This window comes from Balearica regulorum, chromosome 6, assembly GCF_011004875.1.
Source record: "Balearica regulorum gibbericeps isolate bBalReg1 chromosome 6, bBalReg1.pri, whole genome shotgun sequence".
Classification (NCBI taxonomy): domain Eukaryota; kingdom Metazoa; phylum Chordata; class Aves; order Gruiformes; family Gruidae; genus Balearica; species Balearica regulorum.
This window is the reverse complement of record NC_046189.1, coordinates 21539871-21563742: the sequence shown is the minus strand read 5'-3', so window position 1 is coordinate 21563742 and position 23872 is coordinate 21539871. Positions and strand designations below refer to the sequence as shown.

The window sequence follows — 23872 nt, the reverse complement described above, 5'->3', positions numbered from 1 at the left end:
AGAGTTTTCTGTTAGTACAGGGCACAGGGTGATGGCACCAGATAGCGCAGAAGCCCGTTCATTGTTCCAGTGTCTCAGCTGCACTGCAGGAACCCTAAGGTGCCCAAGTGGCAGTGCTGCCTGAGCTGGCCCAAAGACAGAGCTACAAAGATTCTGATGCTATTCTAATGTTGAGTCAAGTGGGGGAAAAAAAAGTAAAAAAAAAGTAAAAGCAAAAAAAAAAAAAAAAGTGACATTTCTTGAAGTTGTACTAGCCTTCAGTAAGAGCTCAGGATATGCTGTCAGAAAAGTGTAGTTCACATAGGAAAAGCTCTGGATCTCAGACATCATTATAGGCTATAAATTAAGGTGGACTCTGACAGTCTGCCTCACACTGATAAGTTAGATCATAATACTTTTGTCATAAAATTTTAATCAGCCAGAGGTAAAAGAAGTCTGCTGCTACTGTGTTCCTTACAGGTAAAAACCCTTCAAGTAAATGGGATACAAAATGGGGAAATGCAGAGGTCTTACAGGCTCTGTTTCTCAGTAGCTTCAATACAGGGAAAGGACCAAATCAATCAAATGTATCTACAAAAGCTATGTTTGGTCAGTACACCAGTTATGACAGTCACCATTCACTGGCTAAAACATTTGCTTAAAGTCAAGGTAAAGAACGAAGTTCAAAAATGGAGACAGTACTGTATATCCTATTTCCTGTCTCCTTTTCCTCAAAATAAGGTCAAGCACAGTTTTCTTAATTCCTGGACATTTTACATAAATCAGTTTCAGCAAAGAATAGCAAATGCACTGTCCTCAGAGCAATAAACAGCAAATGCAATCAACAGTGTTATTGATCCCTAATTTAAACATGTATTGCACACTTCCATTCATTATTACATCATATTACTAGCTCCTCTTTCTGCAGCTCATACCATGTGGCAACAGGAACAAGCCTTAACAATTATTAAGAAAACTTAATTTAGAGGTAAGGCAGTGTAAAAAATTATGGTATTTTCTCTTTTAATGCAAAAAGAAGAGAATTCAGAGATTAACCATAGAAAAGATGCCAGGCATAATGTTATAAAGCATAATTTATGAGATATAGGTTGCAAGGACAAGTACTACAAGGACATCTGGCTACCACCCATATCACTGTAAGCTAAGAATGCAGATCCTCAGCTAGAGAAATAGAAATCCTGAGCAATTCTATTTTATTGGTACTCCTGGAAGCACTGTGGGGACTCTGCTGCAATGCAACAACCAAGCACTAAATTCTAGTGCTTAAAAGTCTTTCTACTGTTCACACTGAGTTCTGTAAGCTTTGTTTCAAGTTTCTATTTTATTCTATTATACTGATCAAACAATACCTTGTACAGAATTGTAAACATAATTGTAAACCATAATTTGTCAGAAATTCTGTAGTTCTAAAATCAATGCATTTGAAAAAAATTAAAATATTTTGGAATTTCAAAGCAAAAATCAGAAACTGTGACCAGTTTTGCAGCTGGGTCTGTACTAGTTGGAGTGATATATCTATATTCATTTTACAAATGACATGCAAAGAGATTAAATGAAATGCACAAGGTGACCACAAATCAGCGATGGTTGAGAATAAAAGCCTGACTTACCAACATCTATTATAACAGCTAGCTCATCCCTCCACATTTCTAATTCTGTAATACATTTGCATTCCTAAAGAAAAGCTTCCTTTGCTTTCATTTCCAGTTTGACAAATTATGCTACCTGCATCACACTCTGTGCTGCTGCCTTCTATGAATCGAGTCCCTTGAGGACAAGTGCAGGTGTACCCTCCTGGTCTCAGCAAGCAGAGATGGCTGCAGACATCCTTACAAGGATTAGGCACTGAAAAAAAAGTGATAAAGGCAGTTGAAGAAGAAATGCAGCATATTCCTGAGGTAAGACAGAGAAATTCCCTAGTCAGTAGTGTAGCTCATTAATATCACACACCAAAAATCTAAACAAGTCTAGATCCATTTTTTAAAACAACTGATGCTCAAATACCACATTTATATCAAAACCTTCTCTCTGTCTTTTCTTACATTCTTAAAGGAGAGACCACAGCTGCTGGGAGCCAGCGTAGTACCAAGGAGAAACTGAACATCTCCAAACAACATGGAGCTTTCTGATTCTGAAAGCTAAAACACCTTTAAAGAGGGGTATGCTGGATGTTCCTCTGGACATCCTCCCCTGTGATTACTGTGAACATGTCATAGCTGAAGTATCCCCCTTGGAGGCAGTATTAAACAGCCAACACTTCGTGTGTTACCAGGATAAATTCATATTGCAACTGCCACCTCTATGACAACTCCAAGATGGAGGGGAAGAAGAGAAAGAGCAGGGTCATAACTTAGAACTAAGGGACTCTAAAGAGCAGTGTGTGGTATTCCACTGTTGATTTCACTTGGGGTATGCAGAAAATACTTCCCAGCTTCTATTCCATTTTTAGGGTCTCAGAAATGAGTATTATCACATACTGATAGACACATTATCAGAAGATTACCAAGCTCTTTGAAGACATCAATACCAATTTTGATCTCACAGCAAGGAACGGCTCACCAGGATGCTGATTACCTACCTGACTGATTGTATCTGTGCTGGTGATAGATGCGTACTTGAGTAAGCCACGGATTTACGGTCAGCACTTTCACTTTTTCTCCACTTCCAAATTTATCTTTCTTCCAAACTTCTCCTCGTTCTTTAGCTATCCAATATAAATGGCCTTCAAAGACATCAAGGCTGTATGGACTGCCTACTTCTCAAAGGAACCAAACAATAGACTGTCAGCAAGCAAATCTCTAGCAGGGGCGATAAAACTGCTGTTCTTCTTCAGCTTACATATATCACCTAATCCTTTCATTTTAAGACATTTGCAGCTATGTATAGACATTCTCATGTGCCTGACTGCTTCATGCCACTGCACCTGCAGACTGCTTAATAATAATTAAAAAGCAAGAACCCAATTTTCCACATTGTGCCCTGTTTGGGTCATGTTAATTACCCTCAGGGAATCTAGTTACCAGGCATCATGAGCTCTGAACCTGGTCTGCCATTTATCCCTGCATAAAGGAGGAGAAAACACTACCAAGATTTAGTTTTTGCAAAGCTCCCAAATCTAGCCCCACTTGTGAAGCCCAAGTGCTTGTCAGCATACATCTTGGTTACTATTATATTAATTGCATAATAAGCTCTTACCTCCATGTAATACTATGGTTCTGTCTGTCCCATCAGGTCTCATGGATTCAATAATATTTTCTTTAGAATCACTCCAATAGATCCTATCATTGTTCAAATAATCAATAGAAAGACCTGTCGGCCAGCCAAGGTCTTCAGAGACCAGAGTTTGTCTTTGTTGTCCATCCATCCAGGCACATTCAATCTTTGGCTGCCTTCCCCAGTCAGTCCAATACATGAGCCTGAAAGGACAGAACCAGAATTTAATATAGTTCAGAATTTGGTCACCATGATTATCTTTTGGAGTTTCATGGAAAAGGTCAGTTGTGGAACCATAAAGCTGTTCAGCAACCTATGTTTAGCCGATGTGATCAGGCAAGTCACAGAGAGTTCGCTGAACAAGCTTGTTTCAAGTGCAGAAGATAAATACCAAAAGAATGTTTGTGTCTGTGTCCTAACTTGGAGAGTGGTTTTAATGACAGTTTCTCATTCTCAGTGGAAGAAAAACGACTGTGAACACTAAACATCCATCAGTCATGACAAAGCTGCAGAGCTTTATCAGGTGACTTCAGGGAGTTGTGCTGCTTTACTCCAGCTGAGAGAAGCACATATCACGGTATCTGGTGATCCATCATATAATACAAGATGTAACAAGCACAGCCGTTGAATGTACCAGAGCATTCACATTGCTTTCCACTGTGAAGGAGGCTATGTCTGTATTGCTTGGAGCTGGTAAGGAGACATTCCCATCAATTTCCCTATTTCAGGAGTAACAGAGAAATTCAGTGGGCACACAATACTGTAGAAAGGAGATATTTATTTGGCCTACCTTGTGTCACTAACACAAGGACCCAAATGAAATCTAATCCTGAAGTACTTTCCCATGTACACAAATTTCCTAACACTAGTAAAGGGTAACTCCAGAAAGCATTCCCTTAGTCTTTCCCATAAAGTTTACCGTTGGGGGGGGGTGGGTGGGGTGGTATTGAATAGCATTTAAACTAATTCTGGAAAGTCCTGTAGCACTTACCCACGTTTTGGATTGACAGCAATAGCTGCTGGTTGATCCAGTAGAGAAAAGATAAGCCATTTTCTGTACCGTCCATCTAATTTTGCCACCTCAATGCGGTTGGTCCCTGCATCGGTCCAGTAAAGATGTCTGAATTACATAAAACACAAAACATTCCAATATTAAATAGTTTATACTTGGGAGAGGAATAAAAAAAAAATTTTAAGAAGAAAAGCTATATCAAACCTGAACAAAATTAATATAATGAAGCTGCATTGATTACATCTGAACTTTTTCAGTCTGGAACATACAGACTTTATATATAGGTGAGTTTAGCAAATGTGATCTATCAGCTCACCAGTCTTCTCCTCTGACAAAGTTTCTGCAGCTGCGTCTGTTCCCTGTCAAAACATCTTCATTAAAGGGCTACTGAGAACTTTCATTGTTACTTTTAAGTACCAGAGGTGACTAATAAGCATCTTTAATGAGTCAGTTTTCCAGGAGACAACAAGGCTCATTACGAATAAAAAATTATTTGCTGTGTAATTTTATATGGCAACTCTGAGGGTACCCAGCTTATTAGTCCACAGCTCCTCTCTAGACCGTTATCTTCTGACGGAGATGTTAATGAATAAATTGTTACCACTTCAGACGCAAATGCTTTCAGTCCTTACAAACAGAACACTCGGTCTACTCTGCATGGAATTTTGCTTGTCTTTATCATCATGGCTTTACTACTTTTTTCACCTTATTTAACAAACATACTCATTAGTATGTACTCACTAACCACACCATGCCTTCTGATAGAATAAATTACCTCATAACTGGCTTGGAAATGTGAGAAAATACTTTAATTCCTATTTTGCAGAATAGGACTAAGTGTCTCAAACCATGTGTATCACGTTTTATATTAATGTGCAGACACTCGTATATTGTTTTTTTTAAATATGTTTCAACATTGATGCTGTAATCAGTGTAACACTATGTTTGAAGTGCTGAGGCTGCTACCCTCACCAGGATGCTACCCTCACCAGGATGCTGGTGATATATATATATCCTCCATCTTTGCACTCACAACCATATACATTTGTGAACATAAATTCAGACACTCCCTTCTGCCCTCAGAGACATTTGGTTTTCTGGGTGGCCTGCAGTTCATAAAGCAAACAGCAAAATAACCTGAAGGCTAGCCCAGACCTTACTCCTTATATCTCATATTGAAAAACTGCTGGAAGGAAAGATACAATTTTCCACTTCTTTCTTTCCATCAAGACTGGCATGGATTTTCAGGCTAGTGAATCTCTTCAGCCAGACAAACTGGCTTTTTCCTGCTGTAGAAATCAAGGTGACATACTGCATGAGCAACTCCATAACTACTTCATAGGACACAACACCTAACACAAACAGTATAGATAATGAAAGCTACATATCAGGTCCCAAAGTAGAATACATCTTTTCCCAATCTTTGCTTACTCATACAATAGCTTTTTGCATCATTAGAAAAAAAAAAAAAAATCTCTGTTGCCACACAAACAATTCAGAGATAAGTGCTACCTAGCTGCTATCCAGATCTTAAGCACCTTCCAATCATATTTTGATCGAGAACATAAAAGGTAAACAGTATTCATCCACTTAGTTAATAACCACATGACAGAAGGGAAACAGATAGCTAAGTTCCTTCTTTTATTTTTCAGTTTTCCATAATGTCATGCTTTACTATTAAGACCATGACCTTAACACTCTTCTTCACCCAACTGACTACACCAGGAACATCCAAAAATATGTCCACAGTGTTGAGAAGTTTGACACATCTCTATAATCTCTGTCCATTCAGCTTCAAACAGAATCGTGACTACATTTCATAGTGTCTATCTACAAACATCAGGATCCTCTCAACATTATAGCAAATGAACTACAGCTATGCCTGTCTACCACATCCTTTAACAGTTACATTGCAAATAAGAAATTACTACACTGACATCAGAGTCAAACTCCCACAAGTTATGCCCAACTTTCAGCTCTTCTCCAAGGGAGGGAAAATAAGTTATGATGATTTCTAGGATTAAGTTAAAAATTTGCCGTGTTTTAGCATAAAAAATTCCACAGCCAACAAAAGGGAGAAACAACTCTGAGACACAATTACAAAAATGTAACCATTTTCTGAGAAAACACATACATTCCTCAGATTTCAGAGCTGCTTCTGCTTTGAGATTAGCTCATATAGCACAAGGCTGGTAAAAAAGAAGCAAAGATAAAAGACAAATTCCATTGTGGATTATGGAGGTCTCCTTCCAAGAGCAGAGAAGGATTGTTCCCTGAAGCTTACCTGCATGCTTGAAGAAGAATCCATCTGTCATGAAGGCCAGTGTATTCTCATTTTACCAATGCACAACTGGTCTGCCAGTTGTGGAGTAATGCAAGTTTCCTCAGAGAATATGTGATGCCGTCAGCAACATGCATTTGACCTATAAACCTGCTGTCTGGGCAAACAGAGCTTACTGTATTCCTCTGAACTACACCGAGAATAGATACCATCAGAGACAGTTGATATGGAAGAAGAAAGTGGATTTTATGCTGCCTGATCAGACCCTCGATACATTCAATGTACAGCATTTTTCTAACTTTTCAGTGCACTTACCTTCCAACCCAGTCAACAGCTAACCCATCAGGATTAACAATGTATCTGAGATTCAAGTCAACTTCCTTTGTAGGATTGTTCCTGCTGCTGTCAAACGTGGGCAAATAAGCACGTTTGATGGCTCCAAACTCGGAACCCTGTCCCAGAATGCTGAAGTACACAATACCTTCAAAAAAGATGACAGAGATAGTTTTTAATGTCTAGTTATTCCATATTTTTGGAAAATTCTAATCTTTCTGAGGCTTTTACATAAAGATAACTGACACATTTATTTATGAATACCACAGAGCTGTCTGTTCAATTAAATTACATTGTGTTAGTGTGTAAACTTTTAAGCCATTCATCATAGGTAAGATGCACATCTAAAATCATCTTGATCTAGATTATCAAGAAATACGTATCACATTTTTCAAGAGTAGAGGGTCTTAGCTTTGAAGCCTTTGCATGTGATTTTGAGAGTAATTTAGACACTCATGACTGTAAGGAGCAAGTATGGCCCAGGACACTGGCCCTGTAAAAAAGGCAAAAGCAGGGAAACTGATAAAGGCAAAGATATAAGATAATAAAGGGACCTGCTGGCCGTTCCCTCTTAGTATAAGGATTAGTTCTTGCAAGACTTGAACCAGGTGTGGGGACTGGCAGAGGCAGAAAAGAAAGGGGTTTATTTACAGCAATCTTCTACTACTGCATAATCCTAAAAAGCTACAATTCCACAGTTGAACTCACACCATAACAAAAGGAAAAACAGAGCAAAACCTAGCTACAATAAATTAGAGTATTAAAAGGAACCACACTGATGCTGAAGAACGAGCAGAGGGGAGAGACACATTCAACCAGACTCAGCCAGTTAATCTAATTTGATTTTGATTTCCAGCGTAAATTAAATATCTATGCTGCAAAAATGCGTCTTTTTAAACCGACCATTGCATGGTTGAGTATTAATGTTCTACACATACTCACTCAGGCCTATCCCTTCAGGGTCCCAATCATAATCCAGAGCTTGGATGCGCTCCTGGTTATCAATATAGTCAGAGTATTGTTCTGACGAGATGTTGTATCTTCGAATCCGCACATTATCTGGCAGCAGTAACAATGGAGCATTACCTGGGAAATGATAATGAGTTTTACTTTCACATATTTCTCATTTTAGAAGAAACAGATGGAAGTCACTTCTACTCAAAACTAAACTAGGGTTTTCACAAGTTCTGTTTGAATAAGAAGCAGAAGGAACACAGGGCCACTTCTAAAGTTTCAGAGCTATTCAAACTTCTTGGCTTTGCAAAATTAACTAAAAATTCTGGAAATGCTTACTGCTGAGGATAGTATTATCCTTTCCACCACAGATTTTGTGCAGTAGTAATCACTAACGGACAATTCCTTAAAAATTCTTAAACATTACAGTGTTGGCATATCGTCACCTCACATCTCAAAAATAGAATGCCGCTATATACTATGTGGTTCAGCTCCTTGAAGTATGGGAAACAATTTTGAAAGTACAAATAAGTTGGCAGTACCTTGAACCATGACCTGTCTGAGTTCTTCTACCTGAAAGCTTTAAATCCTAATGTCTTCACATTCAGATGAATGCTTTCCTACCCGGCCACAGGTTAATATGGGGTTAGCCTCAACACTCTAACAACTTGACTATAGGGAGTATCAGTCCCACTTGGCTCATTTTGCTGATGAGAAAATTTAATTGTTCAGCCCTTTTGCTACAGACAAAGTCCAGTTGCGAGTCATGGGCTTAAATCCTAGGCCTTCCTCCAGAGAAGAAGTTCTCCTACGTTAATCACATCTTTACAGAGCCAAGGACAAATGACAAGGCATTCAACTAGGAAAGGAAAATCTCATTTACCAGTGCCTTTTCCAATTAATAATCCTCAGTTTCCTACAAAGTGTTCATTTGAACAAAATCCCTTTCCCTCTAAGTCATGTGCAACTATGGGAGAATAAGGCAAGTGACTCTATTCTCTAATGAACATACAATTCAGTGTACAAATGGATAGCATTTCCAATATATATGCTATTTCAGGAAAGAGAGGACCTAATATTCTATGCGTGTTCTGAAAATGCCTACTGATCAGGCCTGCAGTGGACACAGGCAAAGGAAGCCCTCATAAATGAGTGCTGCAATCTTGTACTACAAAGAGTGATAGAGTTCTGGGCATACATAGGAGTAAAACTTTAAGCACAAGAAATTTCATTATGTTATCAGCTATAATCATGTTGTCTTCTATCACTTAGCCTTGAAAATTTTAGATGTCTAGATGCTTCCTGAATAAAGCGTATGAAGAAGGGTTTCAAAGAACTAGATTTCTGATACAGGCACATAAAGAGGCAGCCAGGCAGAAATCCAGGTGCAAATGCCCTTTTGTATTTCCAGTCTCAGGCTCAACAGTAAATATTTGCTGAATTAGGCCCCTGGACTGGAAACACAGAGACTTGGTTTTCTTGTATCATTTCTTGTATTAAAAATAATTTATAGGTTTTAAAACCTCCAGCAGCACACAGTTTTGGCCACAGGCATTCTGTTCTGAAGATTTTACTATTTGACTAGGTACACATCATTTCTATTACATGTCTCTTAAAGCTGTTGAAGTGTAAGTATTTTTCTAAATACAATATTGTTTCTGTCTTTTATATAATACTGCTGCATTGACACTTTTTTTGTATTTTCTTCATGTCTTTATTATTACTGTTCTATTACTATTATTTTCTGAATCAACTCTCTACCTATTCAATGACTGTCACATACTGTAGTCACCACATTAAGGTATGATAAAAAGCTAACGATTGACATTAGACATTGGCCAAAGTCCTTCTGTTTGCCTGCATCAGTCCATGAACAACGAAGGGCAATCTGTCATCAAACTGCCTTTGATTTGTACCAGTTTAATGCAACTTTCTTCTGATGCATTATTTTGTTGAGAAAATCTAAACTTCAGAAATAGGCACTATTAATTTCCTTCTGATGACAACCACAGGATAAGCAGGTTTTTGTCTGCAGAAAATTTCAGGAGAAAGGAAGGCAAGCATCCAAATCAAGATATGCTTTTTAATGTTTACAACTGGAAGCAGAGAAGAGTACTTTTATTCCTTATTATGGAATGAGTGGAGTACACAGGTATTATGTTACAGAATAAAGTTTGGTTTCCATTATCCCCTTCCTAAAACACAAAGGATTATATTCATTAAATTGCTATAATCCACTTGCTCTTTACAGGTAGCAATCAATCTTGCTAGCAGTTAACATACCATTAGCTGCACACTGTTTCCCATGTTGATCACCCACAGACCTGAAGCCATCTGCACAGAAACATTCATAGCTTCCTTTGGAATTCTTGCAGTCCTGGGTGCATGTTCCAAAGATCTCACACTCATTGATATCTAGACATATGTAGAGAAAATATACGTAAAGCTTAATCTCTTTCTTGCACACGCTGGTCACGTTTACTCCATTAAGTGGTAGATTTGTCCCTTCCCCTCATGCTCTAAAAGATTAGTGACTTAACAAGTGATCTTTAACATCAGCATCTGTTAGATAACAGAACTCCTCATCACTCATCTACTGTTTAACATGTCTTAACTACAGATTGCTAATAACCGTATTGCTCCTGCTTATCAGATTGCTTTTCAGAGAGACATTTTTGTTCATTTATTTTTGTGTTAAATCACCAAGGAAAGACAAAAGATGAGGCATGACTACAATGAGATGCAAGAGTAAAGCCTTCCTGAAATGCGGAAGCAAAGATACCTAGTCCTCAGAAACAATACCAGCAGGAAGGGGTGGCCTTGGATCAAGTTTAATAAAATTACACAAATTGTCCACAAGAGCCGGGAACAACAAATGTAAGCATTCTCATCAAAACATACTGAAATGGTAACTGTGAAGGTACTATATTGCTTGATCACAAAGAATATTGAATTATTCTTTCAATAAGGAAAAAAACCCCAGCAAATTTCTGTCTCTCAGATTGCAAAGATATGACAAAACCTATACACAACAAAGCAAAAAACATATACGTACAGCCATCAAAAGCTTAAAACAAGTCTGAACTGTGGAGACTGTTCTTTGGTGAATGAGCCCTGCATGTTAGAAAACATGATTCAGCAGCAAAACTTTTTAGGAAGCATCTGCTAAATGTGTAAAAATCCTGTTAGAATGCAAAAATGGGTAGTTACATTAGAATGATGAAGTGACAGGTCACTGAACACTTATCAGTGAGAAGATGTTTAGAAGATTGAAAATACCATCACAGGAGTTTCGGTTTGTTTCACTGGCCTTGTACCCTGGCCTACAGGAACAGATAAAGCCTCCTTCATTCAGGTTGGTACAGTTATGTTCACAGATATTTTCTGCACAAGTTCGCTCTGTTCCAGGATCTGGGGGGGGGGAAATAATTAAATTATACAATTATAACCAAAAATAAAGTTATAAGGGGGAGGGGGGTGTCATAATTTTGATCATCATTATCACTGAAAATGCTTTTAAAGTAGACAACATTAGTTTTCTTTCCTTTTTTTTTAAACTGAAACTCCATTAATGTAAACATCTTTTCTCTAAGGTATAACTAGCTACAAGAGGGTGGTGAATGCTTGTCAAGACAGCTGTCAACTAAGAAGTTTAACCTGTAGAAGTAAGTGAACAGGTGCGGGATAAGAGCCATGATCATCCCAGCTCACCTTCCTTAAGAGAAATCACATTCTACATTAACATCAAGCTACAGCAACTGCAGAAACCATTTAAGAGACTTGATTCTAACCCTGCCTTTGCCAACCTACCTCTTTCTTACCCAGTCCTTTCTTAACAGCTAAACAGAACGTGTTCTTAATTGCTATCATGCATAATACAGGCCCTACATTATTTATATGTGGAAATTAGAGAGAAGATGACAGCTTCTTCATGCTGTACCTAATCTAAAACCTACTGAAGTCAATACAGGCCATTGCACAGAATGCACTGCCTTTTAAAATGTGCCTGTAACAGAAAAGGCAAGTCAGGGATAATAGATACTCTGTAACAGATAATGAAAATTACAGTCTTCTCAAAGTACATACAGAATTCTATTGATTCTGACATACTCTACACATACACAACGTACTTTCAAACTGAAATCTGTTATATAAGTAGAAAAGGTAATAATACATGTTTATTGACAGAGCATGAGAAAAGTATGGCAAAGACATGACATTAAGCTGATTATCTCCTTTATATATATACATCCCAGTGTTGATTAAATTAAGTATAAACAGCTCAATTTCATATACATGTAGATGCATAAATTCATTGCATGCGCACAGACACACATATAAACATTGCTTTTTCTCTATAACACAGGTATTTGATGTTGGGAAGGCTACAAATGTTACCATCTGATCTGCATTCACATCTATCCCCAAAGAGTAGAACACTGACTGCCAGAAGGTGTCTGTTTAGCACTATTTCATATCCTTTTTATACTTTCATATTTTCATCAAGTCATTGCATTAGGTTATATTACCTAAAGAGCACTGGGATGGTATGTGAAACAGAGAAACCAGCTGCTTCAAAATGGACTGCACTATAGGCTTCCACATTATTTGTGTTTTGCAAGCATGCTGGATTGTAAATCACCAGTGCATCATTTGGCACACTGTCACTTCAAGCCATCAAAGCCTAACAAATTGAAATTGCACGTACATGCTCATATTATCACTCTGCAGCTGTCTATACATTGATATTAAAAGTTAGGTTGTTTTGGGTTTTTTCCAGATTCCATGAGAATACTCTCTCTTGCCTCAAAGTTCAAGGCAAAGCTTTTGCATCTAAATGAATGCTAGTATATTTATAATGCATAGTTAATGAAAGTTGTGCAGAGGATCCGAGAGGGCCCTCAGCCCAAGGACTGGCTGTCCTTATAGAATTCTGTGGTCATGTCTGTAAACAGGACAATAGAAGCATCTCAGTATACTTTTAACAGGGCTAGAGCAACCTATACCAGTTCAGAGTCTGCCCATGAATAACTCCGTAGGATGGCATACTGCAATTATGATTGAAATAGCTGGATGTTCTTGCCTCCATAATGCAACCCATTTGAAAATAAGATCAAAACCAAGATCAAACCCTTTTTTGTGATGCATAAATACTCTAAGCCTAAAAAGGATTGTCCAGAGCACTGAATTTCGTAGGGTTTTCCCCAAAAGAAGGAAACCAGAAGATTGTCATGGCTAACTGGACAATCCTAGCTAATTAAAAATCAATACTTCTTAGTATCCTCTTCAAGAAGAAACATGTATTGTTATCCGTTTCAGAAATTTCAATAGCATTGTAACTTTGTATTTTATTGATATTATTACTTACTGCAGCCTATTTCATCAAAATGGTCTCCACAGTCATCATAATTGTCACAGACATAATGTAGAGGAATGCAATTTCCATTACTGCACTTGAATTCTTCAGTTGTACAAGGTCTTGGGGTTGGTTCTCTACCTACAGTCAAGAAGAGAAACACTCCTCTGTCACAGTTTCAGCTACACAGTACCAACAGACAGCACTGTTTCACATTGCTAACGAGGAAGCTGATGCAATCTGGTAAAATAATGACTAGAGTGACTTTGGAAGTCTGTAGTAAAGCTAAAACTGCAACTGGGGCCTCATGACTTCTAGTCACATCCCCAAGAACTGCAAGAAGGGCCTCCATTTTATAAAGATATAAGGTAATTTTTTCTTGTTAACAGTTAATTGAACTTTCTTTTTAACAGTGCAAATCTATTAATATCCTTTAACGATATACTTCATACATCTACTGCAGACTTCAAGAAATTATTGAGATATTAGTAAACTATTAACTTTTAGAATATTGTACCATAAAGCCAGCAAATAATATCATTAAGCAACAAAAAATATGATTAAAATAATATAAAAAATCAACATAGTCAATGAGAACTACAGAAGATATCTGAGGGCAAAAGCCTATTGAATATTAACAGAGCTTCTGCAGGATTTAGGCCTAAATATCAACACTGTTACTCTGTGCCTAACAGTGCATCAAATTCAGAAGTAGGCATTTCTCTGTTTTAAAAGTCCCAGCTATCCATCCTTATTTTATGATACAGCCAAACTCTTTCTTCTTCCTTAAGTGGATTTCATAATAATTTGACGCAATTTAGCAGCTGCTCATAATAAAACACAATATGATTTTGAAAACCATGCTCTGTACTTTTCAAGCAAACATTTGCTGATTTTGGTACTTGTATGGAGAGCTGCAACATGTAACACCAATAATCATAGTTCAAATTATTTCATACTGAGCTCTACTTTTCATAATTTATGTTTAATTTTCACATTTCTATAGTCCTTTGGTATTATTAAACATTAAGCACATCACGATTACTTAATTTGCTGCTCAATTTTGTGTAAACATACAGTGTTCCTCTTTCTCATCACTTCCATCTCCACAGTCATCCTCCTGGTTGCACAGCTCATGACTATATATACAGCGATTGTTTTCACATCGGAAACGGAATGGAGATTCACAAGCAATATCCACTGAAACCACAGAGATTAAGTCAGTCACACTTTGATACTTCATGCCGTTGAGTCACAAATTCTCCTATCATTTTTATGTAGTAGCATTTATATGCTTCCTGTATTTAAAAGGTACAGAGGTATTCAGACCCCAAAAAATATTTTCTACACATTTGGTGATTGTATTTTAGGCCATTACACATTTTTTTTTGGTCAGAACACCTTACACCATCTTTGGCCAAAGACACATCCTATGACTACATATAGCACTGAGGTTTCTAGATTTGTTTACGAAGTAAACTGATTGAAAATCCAACATGCTAATTAAGTGGCTATATAGTGCACAACTAACAAAAATTGTTTAAGTAGCACCTCCTTTAACTCATTGTTAGAGCTAAACTCAAGACTCCTCAACCATATTTACAAAGATGTCCCAATTATACTGATAGCTTTAAAAGCTCTGCACCTTTGAGAATATATGTTATCTGAATTATACCTTTAATTGCAAACTCATGCTCTTATTTTAAATAACCAACCTGAAATCGTATCCTTATCTCTTTGGTATCTTTCTCCCCACTTTTATATATACAAACATCTGCAAAGCAGTGAGAAACATACTGTAGGAGGATGAAGTGAACTTGCACATGAAACAAAATTCTCAGCACTCATCCTGAATTGTCTGTGAGAATCTCCAGTGAAAAGAAAATATTCAAAATTTATTTTCTAATTGTTCTCTCTATTGTAATTAGAGATTTTATTATGTATACTGTTCATTTTAATATAATTTTTCTCTCTTACAGCAAAGGTTAAGCTCTTCATCAGAGTCATCTCCACAGTCATTGTCACCATCGCATTTCCAGTATGGCTGGATACAGACATGGTTTTTACATTCAAACAGCATGGGTGGACAGTATGTACCATTAGGATAGCGTGTTGCTGAAGAAAAGAAAATTATTATGACATTTTTATTTACAATGAAAATTTTAGGTTTTCCTTAAAAATGTTTGGCCCAAGGGTGTATTATTTTTTCTAATACCCTTCACAGTAAGAGATATAATAGGCACTGTAAAGATCTACAGCAAAAACAGACTCCAAGGACTGAGAACTTCTTGGTAGCTATAACGTAATTACTTCACGTTTGAACAAATAGTGAAACAACATAAATAACTCCCAGAAGCTTTTGAAAATAAACTGTCATTAATTTAACAAATGCTACTTGAATTTGTTACTGACAAATTTAGTTCAGTAATAAAGGTGAATAATGTCACTGACACAAAACACAAATGACTGAAGAAATATCTAATTCCAAAAGGACTTATGTTGGCACAGAAAAAAATTATCCAGATTCTGTAAAAACTGTGAAAAAAACCTGAACTACAGCAAGAAAGAAACCAAAAATATGACTTTTCCAACCTACATAAATAAACCATACTCTTGCCCTTTCAATGGCTTCTCATAAGCTTTTTCCTCCCTTTAAGAACAGGTACATGTTGTCTAACTCAGGTTAGACAATGATGTCTAACCTGAAAATGCTGTTGAGATGTACATTCCAGGATGTGGTTACCATCAGAAAGATAAAAGTCCTACTCTGCAGATGTCCCTTCTTACTTAAAGCCAAGGTGTTAAAATTAAGTATGGGAAGTTGCACAGAACTGCTCTGATACCAACATGAAGACAAAGGAATTCTCCTGAGTACTGAAGCCTAAAATAATTTTAATATCTAAGTCAGAACCAACACTTCAATATCACCTAAAAAGTCAATGTCAGACAGCACAGATAGAGCACATAGGTGACATTTTCATTCCTACGGGGAATAATACTTTCTGGGTAAACAGCTGGAGCTCCATACAAGCTACAGCGTACAGACATTTTCTCACAGTAGATCAATATACAGAAAGAAGACAGAAACAGAAGAGTATTTAACTTCCTTGGCTTCATTGGTACTTTAGGAAACTATACACACCTTTGAGCATTATCAAAAACAATCCCATTACAGAATCTTGTTAGAATATAGTACAACTGAAACAGTGGATCTTGCAGTGCCCATGGAATAGTCAAAAAATTTATTTCGATCACATGTGTATTTTCTGCTGGACCTTGTAAACACATTAATTTACTAGTTTACAATCAATGTAAGAGATGGCAACCCATTATTATATTAAAAAGCTGATTCAAAATATTATACTTTTCCTGAATTTTTACTGACATCAGAATGTTGCAGAATTCTGTACCTCTAAGGATTCATCTCACTTAAAAATGAAAAGTGCAAATCTATCTGGAAGTGAGCTCAATGAGCACCAGTTGCAAAGCTTGAAACTCACGACAAGTTGCTTCATCAGAGAAATCAAGGCAGTCTGCATTTCCATCACATCTGAAGCGCTCTGCAACACAGTGTCCACTGTCGCACTGGAAATAACCTGGGTGGCAGGTCCTCAGCTCTGAAAAGATTCAGAATAACTGTTGAAATGTATTCTTGTTCAAATCTAGATAAAGTGTTTATTTTTTTGACAACATCATCCTAAAAAAGACTGCAAAATCCCAGACCATTAAAATTGTGGTATCCTCTACTTTTGGTGGAATGACTAAAGTGATCTGGTCAACATTACTCCATTAAAGATGCTTCCCATAAAAGACCATTTTGTCAAATAATTTATCGTAGTAGAAACAAAAGTGTGAACAGGTAAGAGCATCCAGACAATACACACCACAGTCACGTTCATCTGAGTTGTCTTCACAGTCATCATCGTGATCACAGATCCACCGGGAAGGAATGCAGCGCAAATTGTCACAACGGTATTCACTTTCTGTGCATTCACGAGGACCTTCATTTAAAAAGAATGTACAAATATGAAAAATTCCCCAGATGGAGATTTAAACATCCACACCTGTGTCACTAAACCAGACAAAAGTAATATGGGCAGATAATGTTTTATAATCCTTAAAACTAAATGATGTTAAAAGAGCATTCCCTCCAATACTCTTTAATTATGTTAAACATTCTATATCCCTCTTGACATAGAAAAAAGGAAATTCATTGTTGATTTTGTTTCATCACAGAATACAGGAATAACTTTTATTCCAAACCAGAAAAAAAAACCAAACAACCCACTCTCGTTGTTTAAGGAACTATATTATACTACATTTGCACACAGGGCAGAATTCAAATGTCACTTCTTAGCGGAAAACAGGAATTTGTGTTAATTGCGATGACTGGATTTATCAGTGGTTTTATGTATCCAAAATGCTTTCTTGTGACATCACTGTGGTATTTCACCAAAGAGAAGACAGGCTATAAAGCCAAACAATGGAACAGCTGGAGTAGAGAGCTGTCTGCCCCTTCCTCATAAGAAATAGAAGGATAGTTAAGCCAAAAGCTAGACTACCTCATGACAGCCAAAAAAGAACTTACTGCAGTTGTGCTCATCAGAGTTATCTCCACAGTCATTATCTCCATCACACTTCCAACGCAGTGGGATACATCGATGATTGTCACAACGGAAATCTCCAAAAGGACTGCAAGTCATCTCCTCTGCAGCGTACACAGTTTGCCAACGAAACAGCACACATTAGCACAGTCTTTAGATAAGATGGAATGCACAGAAGATAATGGAAGTAGAGAGAGATGTTTGTGCCACAAACTGGGCCAAGTAATAGAGAAGTGATTAAGAAACAGCTGAAATAAGTACATAGAACCAAGATAGAAACACAAAGAGATAAACTTAGTACTGTCAAAGGAGGGCATCTTGACCTTAACCTCATGATGTTCAAGTCTTTTCTAGCATTGATATACTGATCCGATGTCCTCTAAGCTTTATGTATAAGTGTATGAGAGGTTTCAACACAAATGCAAGGGTCTGGGAAAGTATCATCATACTTCCCATACTGATGGTTTCACCAGCACAGGAGGTAAGTTAAGTAAATGTAGAAAACACTGACAGTTTTAATTGTCTAGAATAGTTCAGCTCAAGTAAAAGCATTTAATTTGATGACATATTGGGCAAAATAATAAAATCCTGATCTTCAGAGCTCATAAACATGTAAGCTGCACAATGAATTGCTGCACATAGAATTTTTCCTAAAGACAAATAACTAGTAGGGTAATTAATTGATATCAAACAAAATATGCCCAGGTATGCTATTACTGAAGACTTTCAGAAAATCAAGGTGTTTGTAAATTGGAGAATTATTGTAGGTACAAAGTTATGTCGAAATAACCTTCTTCTACAAACATACCACAGCCTTGTTCATCGCTGTTGTCTCTGCAGTCATCATTCCCATTGCACACTGCCCACATTGGTATGCAACGGTAGTTGGTTCTACAGCTGAACTGTGTGTGATTGTCACACCGATAGGCAGGGCCCACTGAAAGAGACAATTGTGGAAGTTAGTTCTGTTAATTAGCCATTAAGCTGTCCTTGCTGTTCTACCTTTCAAAAATCTCTTATGATTTATAGTCAATTATTTCTACTGAAAAGAGCCATCTGCTAACTTCAGTGTTGTAAAAGCGAAAGTGTTAAATGTATCTGACTTTACTATCTTTTCCAATCTATGCTGCATGTATTCTGCATATGCTACAAACCCATGACAGGTTCAAACCATATTGCATGTGGTTTTCCCTGAAGAATTTAGAGCTGGTAACAGCGGTAATAGAAGCCCCAAACCCGGAAGCCAGAGGAGGCAGCTTGTCCTCAGATGGCAAAACCTGGTCACAAGTTCCTCCAGATGGCCAGTGACTCAGAAAGACATACTGGAGCACATAGGAAAATCCTGCTGTTAAACACAGGCTAGACTGTGCTCTGTGTTTGTTGTTCTTGTAAGTTTTTGTCCAAATCATGTAACTATCATCATGAGAAATTTTAGCTTCAAGAAATGAAGTTCTTTTGTAAAGAGTATGACATATGTCATGCTCCCAAGCAAAACAAGCTAAAAATTGGTGAACTGGCATTCACTGCTTCCACACAGGCAACGGATCAGCATATATCCTTTTTACAAAGTGTTGCTAGGGGTCAAGCAAAGGATGCTGCTAGCATCAAGCAAATCAGAGTGAGACACTGCCTGTTCTTGATAATCATCTGGCCAGCAGAAATAAGCTTTCTCCCCTTCAAGAATAAGAAAGTAGTAAATTATCATATAGCCTCTATGTTTTCTTTACTATATGATTGCAATTAGCTTGCAGAAAATATTCCTTTTCAACCTCAGGAAAATGAAGTAATGCAGTTGGCTCTGGTTTTGGTGCACTATAATGTAGGCAGCTTACTACAGCCGGATGCTTACTGCATTCATGGAATGGCTCATCAGAGTTATCACCACAATCATCATCCACATCACACTTCCAGGACTGTGGGATGCAGCGGCCGTTGTCACATTTAAATTGGCCTGGGGGACAGGTTCTACTGGCACAGTGAGTACTATCTTCATCCGAGTTGTCACCACAGTCATCTTCTCTATCACACTGCCAGGCTTCTGGGATACATCGTTTATTGGCACACTGCCACTGATGAGTTTCACACTGGTGATTAGCTGAAAGAATACAAATTGGTTGTTAGGATACTGAAACTTACAGGAATGGTCTGCTGCTGTTCTGTCAACTGAGCGGTTACCATGTCTACACAAAAAGTTAAAAAGAAAGCCAATGAAAACTTAAAACATCATATTTACTTGTGCAGTTAAGGTACAGATTTCTAATGGCACGTGGCACATTTCCCACAGGCATCTTCAGACAAGCTCACTAAGGCTGTGCATTTTTCTAGGAGCAAGACAGATACTGTCTTCTAAAGCACAGGGGAGCAAACCCAGCATTCAAACATGACTGAGGCAGGGGCTCCCAGTCACTTCACAAAGGAGCTAAATGACATTGTAGCTCTGGCCACGCTACCAACTTAGATGTACATTGTCTGATGGGCCCGTTCCTCTGACTAGGAATGAACATGTCAGAAAACTTAGCAGAAGACCATACTAATAACAGCTCCACGACCCATAAATGTACAGCCTCTATTTCCAAAGGGCAAAGCACTGGAAGCTGATGTCAGCAGTACTGGCAAACTGGATGAGCTCTGAAAGTCTATGAAAATAGGAGTCAACACTGACTTCTGCTTCCAGACTTTGAATGTCTCACTGGATACCACCCTACTACTTTTTCACATATACTGCCAAACTGTTCAAGAGGAAACAGTATATTATAATTTCCATACATTTTCTAGACTAAAGAATTCTATTCCCATGCATGAGATGATGAGCAGAAGGAATTATATAGACCCAAACTGACTTTTATTTTACCTAGTATGTTAAAACTGGTGACACATTATGCAACTGCCCCATTTTTACTTATCTAATATTCCCCTGTGGCACACTTAAGAGCTTAGCTATTTGAAACTCAGGTAAAATTGACATTTCGTTTAATTCTGTTATTGTTAGAAACACTTTGCTAATGGAAGGCAATGAAACTATCAATTATACAACCACATTGCTTTCCCCCACCAGTATCTCCCCTTTATATTACTAAGCTTGCAACTGCAAGAACTACAATGTTTACCAAAAGAGAACTAAGGATGTGCTTTTTTTAAATTAGATATAAATATGTTGAATAAGAAGGGTTTTTAGGGAAATAACATTATTCCATAAGCACAATTAGGCTACATTTCTAAAATACTGCCATCACAAACAGCTCTCCAAAACAAATCTTCCCACACGCACTGGATTTTGTGCAATGTAGAGGGTGAAATAATTTTGTCCCATCACGCAAATCTCTAGAATACAGGGAAAATTAGCATACCTGGTAGACTGACCTGGACGTTAGGAAGCCTTAGATTCCTCATACTCACCATGGCTTTACTCTGGACAAAACAAAGCTAGTCCTGCTTCTAGTATTTTATACCTCAGATTGTAATTTACAGCAGTGCAAATCTGTCTCAAAGGTATAGAAAATGTTTATGTTTGATATAGTACATTTTTGCTGTCCTTTACCCTGCTTTTGCACTGAGGTAAATTACTCTAGCAGGTGCAAGACTAGAAAAGAAAAGGTGAGGTAGACAGATGGAGTCATCTGTAAAAAAGGCATAACGATTCTGAAATTTATATATAGTTTAAATGCTTTGCACTGGCAAAACACTTAAATTTATTAGTTGTAACATACCACAAAGAACAGGATCTTCATCTGATCTGTCATGGCAATCTGGCTGGGTATTGCACAAAAAATGTGGACTTGTGCAGTTCCCATCATTACATTGGAACTGCCCAACAGGACAGTATCGGTGCGGACAGGTAGGGGGCTCATCAGAGCCATCTCGACAGTCCCTCTGTCCATCACACTTCCACCAGATAGGAATACACCTACAAAGAGAAAACAATGTTTTACTTGTTGAGGATATGTCTCTGCAGATATACAACCATCAAAAGACAGTCTTGTTTCAGTGTTATTTCTTGAAAATTCCAAGACATCTTGAATTTCACGTCTTCTGTTTCATGTCAAATGCTACAAAATATGCCAGAATCCTGTCACCAGAAACAGATTATATTGGTGAGCCTCTAGAAGGAAGTTCACAGCAAATTAATAAGGATTTAATTTTTATGTATATTTGTGGTAACCATCTCTCATGCTTTTTAAATCAATCTTCAATTGGATTTTTAATGAGGTTACATTTTAATAATTCACCTGAATGTTAGCACAAGAATTTCACTAGGCATTATCATTGTAACACTGCTTCAAAAGGCCATCCAAAAAGCACACCTGCCTCACAGGCCCCACAGCGATACAATTTCAGCACAGTAGCTCTTATATCACCATTCCTATCCCTCCACTGCTGTTGTCTCAGAAAAAGGGTTGGAAATGTGTCCCCAAAGCTTTTCTGGGCCACTGGCAGAGAGCATATATTTGGCAGAAACACAGACATTGTAAAAGATGTAAAAAAAAAATAAGAGAAGGTTCCAGGTTTGTGACTTCAGGTGGAAATGGTTTCTGGAGGTAGATGTTTCTAACAACCCAAACTTTGCTACATTAGCAATGTCATATAATAGGAAGAAAAGTTAAAAAATACTATTTAAACAATGAGTCTAGAAGTATTTTTCCAAAATGGAAGCCCTTCTGGTCCTGGCTTTGCCTTTGCAAGCACACCACAAACTCACAGTGAGCGCAGAAGGAATCCCTAATTTCATGCCCTTTCAAAAGAGACTAAACAGTAAAAATATATCCTTAAAAAGATATTGGAAAAAAGATGGTGAGCAGTGGACTTACCTCTCAGTGTCTGCACAGAGAAACTGGGTGCTAGAGCACATAGGAAGGCAGTGTGCTGTATTGCCAAACTGTACTGTCATGAAGTTATCAGGACATTCACAGGAATAACCCTGACCACCAGCTTTTATTAGACAAAGATGAGAACAACCACCATTGTTGGTGCCGCAAGGATTATTAACTGGTAAAAGAGAAGAATAAATATTACCATACTTTGCAAATCCCAGGACACAAAGATCTCAACAGACTTCTCTGATGCTGTACTGAAAGCTTAAATGTAGTAAGTTGAAAAACAAAACCTACGTAAGTAGGCACCTAGTGAGAGAAATATGTATGATTTCATATTTCATATATTTCGTATACAGGAAATGTATGCTATTAAGCCATGGTGTTTTAAAAACTAAAATTATGCATTTCCAGTCATTGCTATTCAAAGACAAGGCAATTTATAAATGTAAAGTAGAAGCCTATATTCACTCTGTGCATTTTATTTCCTCAGCAAAGGCAAAAACTGAGTACATTCATGATCCTTTTCAATTAGTCTCCGGATAACAGCTGACCCTTTAAATGCAAATCTAATTCTGTTTTCTCACCAAATGGCTGTCTGTATGGATGGTAAACATGGATGTCAAATGGCCTGTGTGTGGTGTTCACAAGAACAGTCCTGTCAGATCCATCATATTTATTTCCCTTTTCAACAGTTCTTGTGTTCCAGTCAGTCCAATATATTGTGTCTTCAAAAATTGTTATTGCAAATGGATGAGGTAAAGTCCCATCATATACCGTGTGACGATGATGTCCATCCAGGTCAGAGTACCTACACAAAGAAAGATTGTGCAAAACATTCAGATAAATGCTAGAACATATTAACATCTTTATTTTGTGTGCTTATGGTACTTCATTATCAGTGACCAGGATCATGTAATGTGGAATTGCAACCTCTTTAGTCCCTAATGATAGAGCTCTGTGCTCAGTGAATTCATTTTAAGATATACAGGGAATCAAAACAGGTTATTTTAGGCAAATAAATGGAATAGAGGAACATCCACTGAAATGTAGTCTTCCCACAGAAAGCATATCACCTAGTCCAATGAAATTTTGCACATTTACTGCCTTATAGCAAGTTATGTTTGTCACATGGGAGACTAGCTTGCCTGGATCATTCAGACTGCTAATAATGGAATACTTAAGACAATAACAGGCCTCCTAAATTCCTAGATTTTACATGTCTTTCTGATTTAGAACCTCCTCTGATGAGATATCTTTAATAAGATTTTATATTTTTACTATCACCTTGCTATAGGGGGAAACTATGAA

General features: G+C 37.5%; 1 protein-coding gene across 5 annotated transcripts in view; it reads right to left on the bottom strand.

The window, feature by feature from the left end:
* Positions 1-23872, bottom strand: part of LRP2 (LDL receptor related protein 2) — a 130880-nt gene that overhangs the window by 10727 nt on the left and 96281 nt on the right. For 4 of the 5 annotated variants that reach the window (XM_075756724.1, XM_075756725.1, XM_075756726.1 and 1 more), the window contains 19 exons: positions 23149-23372; positions 22559-22736; positions 21461-21657; positions 19603-19848; positions 18562-18690; positions 17738-17857; positions 17034-17150; positions 16650-16766; positions 15127-15264; positions 14227-14349; positions 13162-13290; positions 11073-11204; positions 10077-10208; positions 7782-7925; positions 6822-6987; positions 4205-4333; positions 3196-3416; positions 2579-2755; positions 1726-1845 (listed from right to left, as the gene is read on the bottom strand). In XM_075756724.1, the coding sequence (XP_075612839.1) occupies positions 1726-1845; positions 2579-2755; positions 3196-3416; positions 4205-4333; positions 6822-6987; positions 7782-7925; positions 10077-10208; positions 11073-11204; positions 13162-13290; positions 14227-14349; positions 15127-15264; positions 16650-16766; positions 17034-17150; positions 17738-17857; positions 18562-18690; positions 19603-19848; positions 21461-21657; positions 22559-22736; positions 23149-23372 (2939 nt within the window). Of the gene's footprint in view, positions 1-1725; positions 1846-2578; positions 2756-3195; positions 3417-4204; positions 4334-6821; positions 6988-7781; positions 7926-10076; positions 10209-11072; positions 11205-13161; positions 13291-14226; positions 14350-15126; positions 15265-16291; positions 16425-16649; positions 16767-17033; positions 17151-17737; positions 17858-18561; positions 18691-19602; positions 19849-21460; positions 21658-22558; positions 22737-23148; positions 23373-23872 lie in introns of those variants that run through there. The other variant, XR_012836128.1, reaches the window with a different exon arrangement.